This window comes from Sinocyclocheilus anshuiensis, unplaced genomic scaffold (genome assembly GCF_001515605.1).
Source record: "Sinocyclocheilus anshuiensis isolate Anshui unplaced genomic scaffold, SAMN03320099.WGS_v1.1 scaffold152, whole genome shotgun sequence".
Taxonomy (NCBI): Eukaryota; Metazoa; Chordata; class Actinopteri; order Cypriniformes; family Cyprinidae; genus Sinocyclocheilus; species Sinocyclocheilus anshuiensis.
In genome coordinates, this window is record NW_015555781.1 from 2369503 (window position 1) to 2377166 (window position 7664).

Consider the following 7664-nt stretch of genomic DNA (forward strand, 5'->3'; position numbering starts at 1 on the left):
TTTGCTGTTTGCCTTCGATGTTGTTGAAAGTGATAGTTCACCAAAAAATGAAAATTGTTATTGTTTACTCACTGGAAGGAAATGTTTTTAAAAATGATCATGCTCTTCCATACAATTAAAGTAGATGGTGACATCAGTGCCCAATCACCATCTACATTCATTGTGGCTGCAAAAAAGGCACCATAAAAATGTGATAAATGTGGTCTATAATAATCATATGATAAATTTGTGAGAAACATACTAAAATTAAAGTTTTGTATGTATTGTAGGTTTTAATTGTAGGTGAACTACCATCTGAAATCTGAAATATGTAGTGTATCAGCTGAAAGAAAACAAGAGTGCAGGAAAGTTTCTTAGCGAATATGCTGCTTTATTCAAAAGCTGAATGGTGAATTACCAAGGCATCCCATGGTAACAATATCAGGATTGTGATCCCTGAGAGGACAACATTTGAACAAACAAATCCAGATACTGGAATATAAATTATAACCATTAGCAAAATTCAGAGCATTAAAAAACATTTTAGAGGAATCATCAGAACTAGGTCTGATCCATAGGTGACCAAAATGCAAATAATATCTAAACAACTATGTACAAATACAATTGTTTTACAATGGCACAGTACATAAATACTGCTTTAAAATAAAATATACATGCTCACCCAATATGGGTCATTCCATTAGAGAAACTGCAACTCTGTTAGGATCACTGTTGTTGCTCATGTAAAGCTCTCACTTAACATGTTTTGTATAGTTGGCATAGTGATGTCCAACTGTCAGCCGTGAAGGAATGGGGAAAACTGTGGCTCTAAGCCAGACCACTCTGTGCAAAAGGGATCAGAGAACTCAGATCTGTGCTATAAACACATCTTAAACTTTAGCTGCCATCTGTTTTAACAACATACACTGTGTTGACAGTGGCCCTGGTGCCAATTCAAAAGAGTAAACGGCATAAAGTGACTGCTAGGGATACTTTACTTGAGCAAGCAACAGTTAATTAAAACCAAGCTGTGCAACTCCCACTTAAATACATCTTTGAGCAAAGCTAAAAAAACAATTATAATAATAAACCATGCCAAAAATCTCATATCTATTTGCCAAGATTGTGTGAATGCATTGGCATTAAATAATATAAAGATCTAAAAATTAGGGCACTTGATACATTTTCACACAGCTTTAAGATGCCCAAAGGATTTAGGGAGAAAAGTGCTCAATCCTCATACACCACAGATTAAAATAACCTGACAGCATATTTGGAAAATGTTCCTATTGCCAGCACAAAATGTCATTAAAAAAAAACTAATAGCAATAATAATTATAATAACACTGACATCAAAGAAATCAATTCGCAAAAAAAATGGACCTTCATGTCATTAATTTTGTCCGGAGTCCTTTAGAACTAGATAATAAAGCACCCATGTTACTTATTTTCTTCAAATATTTTAAAGAATTCAATCATTAAATCAAACCTGAGGGAAAGAACATCCTGAACAGCATTTGGAGATAATAAAATATAAAGTATGCACTAATTTGCTAATTAGAATTTAAAACTAAGCAGGCAAAAGGCTTGGGCATACTAGACAGTTACATTCTATGAGAATTGCAAATGAGATACAAGCAACAGTAATCACATAAAGCACAACTGATTGCCTGCAAAGCTTGGAGCTGAAAGCATCCTTCTGAAAGCCAGGCCCTTCGTAATGTCCGAGTTGGACAGGAAGCTCAGGCACCAGGCAGGAAGGAACTGTTTAAAGGTGGGCCGCACAGCAGCCCAGTATAACCACGGAAGGCCGTGCGCCACTGCAGAGTAAATGCAGCAGCCTCACGGCCCAATACCACACTGGTCCCTCATGCCTTTCAGATACCGAGGCAGTGAGGGACGAGGATACAACAGAGGAGCCGGTCACCCTAATAGGTAACCTGAGGAGGGCACCACGGAGTGTCTGGGTACAGCAGACAGTGCACTGACTTAAACCTGAGAGATAATAAAAATTAGACGTTAGATTTGTACATGTGCACAAATTTAGATAAAAGCAACATCTAAATATGATCTAGAATGTTAAGAAATTGTCTTACCTGGATGGGTCCTCCTCAACAGAGAAAGCCCCTTTCATGTTGATGATATTCCTCTTGTTTTCAAACATTCCATAACTCAATGTAATCTAAATGAAATGATATGAAACTGCATTAATAGAACTATACTTCATTTACAGAACTAAGATGGGCTTATATCAAGCTGTCACTGAAGTTCCTCACCTGTTTGTGTACTTCTGATTTGGACACCTGTTGCAGGTTCTCCAAGTGAGAGTGGAACAAGCTGCTTCGGGTCAAAGGGACCCCAAGAACTGACTCGATGATGTAGCCGATGGTACAGTCATCAGGAAGACGGATCTTCTCAGCAGTGTTCATGAAATGGCCACCACTGTCATAAAAAGAGTAGAGTAAATTAAGTCAACAAAGTCTACTATCATCTTAAAGCATTGAATATGCTCGTAGATGCTGCATTAGGTTAGTTGAGAGGTTTTTGCACCTTGCCCAAGGGCTCATCTTCAAAGCTAGCCCACGGCTGACACAAAAGCCTGCACCTCCCGTAGCAAACCAGAAATTGACAGGTCTCTGCAATAGAGAAACAAAACCATTGGTTTCTATTCTTAAGGCTCCTTTTCATTTTTACAACCAGTGTGTGTATATATATATACATATATATAAAAAATGAGGATATTTTGGACCACCTACCATCTTGTTGTCCCCAAGTCTTTCTGTGGCCTCAATCGGCCTGTCCAGGCTGGGTTTGCCAATGTACATGTCCTGAGTGTGAGGGTAGTTGGACAGCAACTTCACCAGTGTCTTCATGTTCACATAGTTGTCATCATCCACATGACAGAACCACCTAAACCAGAAAGAGATATCATTAGAATATCCAATATGGTATTTATAACGTAAAAAATAATCATGCAAATGCTTACTTTTTTCCAGACTCAATGAACTTGTCGTACTCAACAGCCATCTTGCAGGACAGAGCCTGGCGGCTGTGGGCAGCAGAGCAGTTGGTGTTGATAGCATGGCTTCCTGTGTGGACAAGAGGACGGATACATTGTCAATGCTCATGTAATACTCCACTTATGTCTATCACTTGAGAAATGCTCATTATCTAAGAGGCCAGGTGACTCTGCACGTGCCCTTTTTTTTAAGAGGATTAGAAGGCTGAGTCCAAACTATGTGCATATCAAAGTGGGAATGTCTGCTTCTTTCTAGCCTTGTGACTTCCGCTTAAGGAAGCTGCACTCACCGATTTTCTTCTTCAGTTCCTCATCTTCGCCATCCGTGAAGATGTATGTCTGCGAAAACAAGACAAAGCCCAGTTAGCTCTATCAATGGAGTCACACAAGTTCATCAATGAATCACTGCACTAGAGCAAAAACGAAACAGGAATTGGCGTGTTCCAAACTGGAATCATGTGTCTTGGAGAGCTATTTATTCCAAGCGGACTGATTAGGAACCATTGTCTGGGTTTTACGCCATGGAAAACTCAGCAAGTTAAACAAGCCAAACTCTACCCCCCAAAATAAAGGCCCCTTGTTCTTGTTGTCAATCTCTCCATAGCAACTGCTCTGCACCCCAAAGCATCCCAGGCCCAGAACAAAGCGGGGAGCAGACCACCCCACTTACCCCCACCACCCTCAACACTCCACCCCCATTCCATTGCCCCTCACCACCTCCCAATTCTTTTCATTCTTCATCCCTCTATCCACTTCAGACATGTTAAAATGTCCCAAAAAGGAATGGCCAAGTCATCTGGAAGAAAAGAAAGAAGCACCAGGTCCCATTCTCCCAGACATACTCGAATTGATGAATATACATTCACACCAGTGTGCTTTCATTGACGTCTGACCCCTCAGGGTTTTGTTAACATTAAAATAGAAGAGGTGGGATTAGGAGCTCATTGTGGAAGATAAGACAGAGCAGGTGCGAGGCGGCAGCCCCGGCTCAAAGAAGCCATTGAGAAGACGACGCCACATGCCTCAGACAGACTGATGAAAAGGCGGCGTGCCCCTGGCCATGCACTGCCGTTAACCTGTTTGCTTTCCACCTCAGGTGAGACAGCAACTGCCACCCGCCGCCTTATCACAGCCACGTGTCTGAACAGGTCAACCTGCCCACGCTCAACTGGCCTTGAACATGTACACCTACGCTACAAAACTGTTCTCTTATGAGCTTCAGCTGTTTTGTGATCTTTATCGCAAGAGTGAATTATTTTCTCTTTTTTTTTTCATTCCCCCTTTCACAGTTGCATTTTTTGAATGTTCAAACATTGCCAGATAATGTTTGATTGGTTTGCAGAACAAACTCTGAGCAGATGTTTAGCGCAGCACTCTAGGGCCAAGGCCCAAGGCCGATGTTTGTTCAGGGAGGGCTGGCGGTTGGACCGGGTAAAGAATCAGAGGCTGGTGCTGTTTGCGTAGAGTTCTGCTGAAAGGACAGACTAATCACACAGGCAGCTGCCAAGGCAGACTGGGCACTGACAGAGAGAGAAACCTGATTAGCTGATTAGTGCATTACAATGTGTGTGTGTGGCCACACACCCCCAACCCTGCTCCCACTGTCCCTATGCATAGAGACAATAAGGAGTGGGTAAAGCCATCACTGGGTAAATCCTAAATATGTTTGCCTGGATTTGCATACAGCTGCAGTGGTTAACTAAAGAGAGGCCTCTCGTGGCACATGGCTTTGTTTCTCGGTTTCCCTTTTATTGAAGATACTGCGAGCCAAAATGACCCTTTTGTGGTTTCTTTCATAAATGTCAAGTCTTTTCTTCAAAATGCAGTTTTCCCAGCATTGTCGTCACACAAGAATGGATGAGGGTTTTTCGTTCGGTTGTTTGGAGTTCTGATGACCGGGCAGAGATTGGTAGGGCTTCCCACACTGCCAAAGGAAGGTCTAGCATAGGGCAGGGTGAGTGTGGAGCCTGGCTGTCTGTCTCCTTCTACCCGGGAAGGAAGTAGAGAGATGTTACTCCCTCTATTACACCAAACAGCCCTGCTCCCTCTACCTGTGCCAATAAGAGACCAGAAACTTGCACAGACTCGTGCCACAACAGATCTACACTGTTTTCACTGTCTTGTCTTCAACCCAGAGAAACTACTGCCACAAACAGTAAATTTTTATACAGTTAAGTATTTCAGATAGAGATAATGAGGTTGGTCGTGGTACTTTATTTGCAGCGAGCAAGTTTGCATTTGATCTGAATGGCATTTGGTAGCTATCTGTGTAACTGGACACCGGATACTGCAGCAGTGGCACAGGCTGTTCTCTCATTGTTGTGAATTTCTCTCACTGGGGAAGCTGCATTGTTCCAGGGGGGAAATTTAGAGAAACAGCGGAAGCCAGAAGCTGCAGTGTGAACAATTCAAAATGGAGCAGATCTGACTGAAAAGAGTCCTGACTCATCAAGTCAAGACAATTACAAAGCATGCTTTTAATAATCAAAAACCAAGTGCTCAGAAAGCAACTGAGCTCTAGGGATTCATTCTCTTATAAAAATACTGATAATTCCAGTGTATTAACAAGGGTAGGGGAGCTTCTAGCTGACCGCGACTAACTCTAAACAAAGACAAGACAGTTTCCCACCAAGAAGAGCCACAGGCTGCCATGAGTGTCAACAGCAGGCACAGATTGGATCTGCTCTCAGTGTTTACATGTAAACAGCCCAAGACTGTAAGCTGTTCATTACCCCTCAATGCAGCACCTGAAGTAGGTAAGCGGGTTGGAAAGATCCTTCCTACACAAGTTTCTAACCCCTATGAACACGTTCACAGTGTCGGTCATGCATCATCTCACTTGACATATGTGACAAAGTTCCCATGCCGTGGGTCTAACACTGCCTGGCCCGTTGAAACTCTTGTCTGGTGCCAGCCATTGTGGCAAGCGGCCAAACAGTACACCGGAGTCCTTGGGATAATCCCCGGCCGTTCAGATGACAATAACTGGGATTTAACATACTCAGGTGTTGCACAGATGAATGTAGAAATAATTTGAGAGCTCTCTCCGTGTGCACATGTTGAGAATGCGAAGATTCATATAGCTTGCATTAGAGCCATCTTTTGTTCTTTGAGACCCAGCCACCTGGCACTCATTCTCCAGGAACTCCCCCTTGTATTCTGGGCTGCGCTGGTCTTTTATGTCTATGCTGCTCCCCACCAGCTGCTGCTATTAATCCCTGCTGTTAACTCTCTCTTCTGTGGGTTAACTTCCATCAACTCCTGTACTGAGCAAACTTAGTCTTAGTTTTCAGTCTCCTGTAGTGGTCATATCAGTTTAGCTGGATAGTGAAAGACAAATCTGAGCTGACTGAATGAGAGCAGAGGCTAAAGAGGTCTGATTTAAATGTTCACTTTCCACATGCTTCGATATTCACAGAAATGCCACAAACATAATGTTCTTTGTACTGAGACCCTGCGAGTATATAAAAGTGTTGCTATGGCTGTGTCATATTCAAATTACAATAATAAAACCCCTTTTGTCTAAGGTGTGAGGGAAACTGATTGTGACAGAGCCCAAGGCAAATTAAACTGACTTTTGTAAAATGTATGAGCAACTACTCTAGGTGGTGGTTAAAATCATTTTGACTGCTCTGCGCTTGCTGCTGTCGATGTGCCGAGAGTGCTTTTGTGCTCGCTGCAAAAGAGGCCTGTTTCTCAGAGCTGTATTTTCATTTTGTGAGCTACTCGGCGTGCAGCTGAAAAGCCTTCCCTTGCCTATAGATGCTGTCCCTTTGTGCCCCCCAGCATCTCCATAACGAAGACTCTCTTGTCCCACCGCTTGGGTAGCTTGACCCAGCCTCTGCTCCAGATCCCCGGTTCCCATGGAGAGTGGGAGACAAGGGGCTGGCAAAGCTTTTCTTTCCCCCTTCAGAAAGAAGCTTTGTTAGTGCTGAGAAGGGGACAGTTCTGAAGCTGCTGCTGTGATGCATCCTTAGCCCTGGTGCATTCACGGGGACACCCCAAACAATGGAGCAGGAGGGGAGAAAGGGGGAACCTTACAGCCAACCATTGCTCTGTGAGCAATACAGCAACTGCTGCAGAAAGCACTATGAATCTGAGTTTTACAATGTGTTTTTTTTAATATGCCAGGCAGATATATATGGATTTTTGGTCCCTTAATAACAATGTACAACATTTGTATTTGTTTTGTGATCCTGCTTGTAGATACACATTATTAGTATTAATACTATAGATTGGCTGATAATAGGTTTGACCAACTTTTATTTATTTATTTATTTTTATTGTTATTCAATAAAATACAATAAACTTACAACCATTTAAATTGAAAAAAAAAATGCATAAATGAAATTGCATTAATAATGAATAATAAAGTATTTAAGCTACATTGAAAATGTATCCATTTACGCATATCAGTTATCAGCCAATTAAACAAACCTAATCTGTATTGGTCCTAAAAAGCAATACTGATCCATCTCCAATTAAAACTGTTAACTATATTATTATTTAACAAAGACAGTAGGCTAATGTAAAATGTAGCTGGATTTCAAACACTCTGAATATTAACTAAATTCATAGCTAAAAGTTTCATAAAGTAAAGCAAGGTGTTTGAAGCGGAAAGACAGTGCACACCATTTATCATTAATATCATGGGGGGGGGGGGGGG

General features: G+C 41.9%; 1 protein-coding gene across 1 annotated transcript in view; it reads right to left on the reverse strand.

The window, feature by feature from the left end:
* Positions 1-349: 349 nt before the first annotated feature.
* LOC107674646 (beta-1,3-N-acetylglucosaminyltransferase lunatic fringe) overlaps positions 350-7664 on the reverse strand; it is an 8433-nt gene continuing 1118 nt past the window's right edge. The window contains exons 2-8 of the mRNA XM_016468679.1: positions 3289-3337; positions 2966-3068; positions 2736-2889; positions 2530-2615; positions 2256-2421; positions 2076-2161; positions 350-1974 (exon numbers count right to left, since the gene is read on the reverse strand). Coding sequence (XP_016324165.1) covers positions 1908-1974; positions 2076-2161; positions 2256-2421; positions 2530-2615; positions 2736-2889; positions 2966-3068; positions 3289-3337 — 711 coding nt within the window. The 3' untranslated portion in view covers positions 350-1907. The remainder of the gene's footprint in view (positions 1975-2075; positions 2162-2255; positions 2422-2529; positions 2616-2735; positions 2890-2965; positions 3069-3288; positions 3338-7664) is intronic.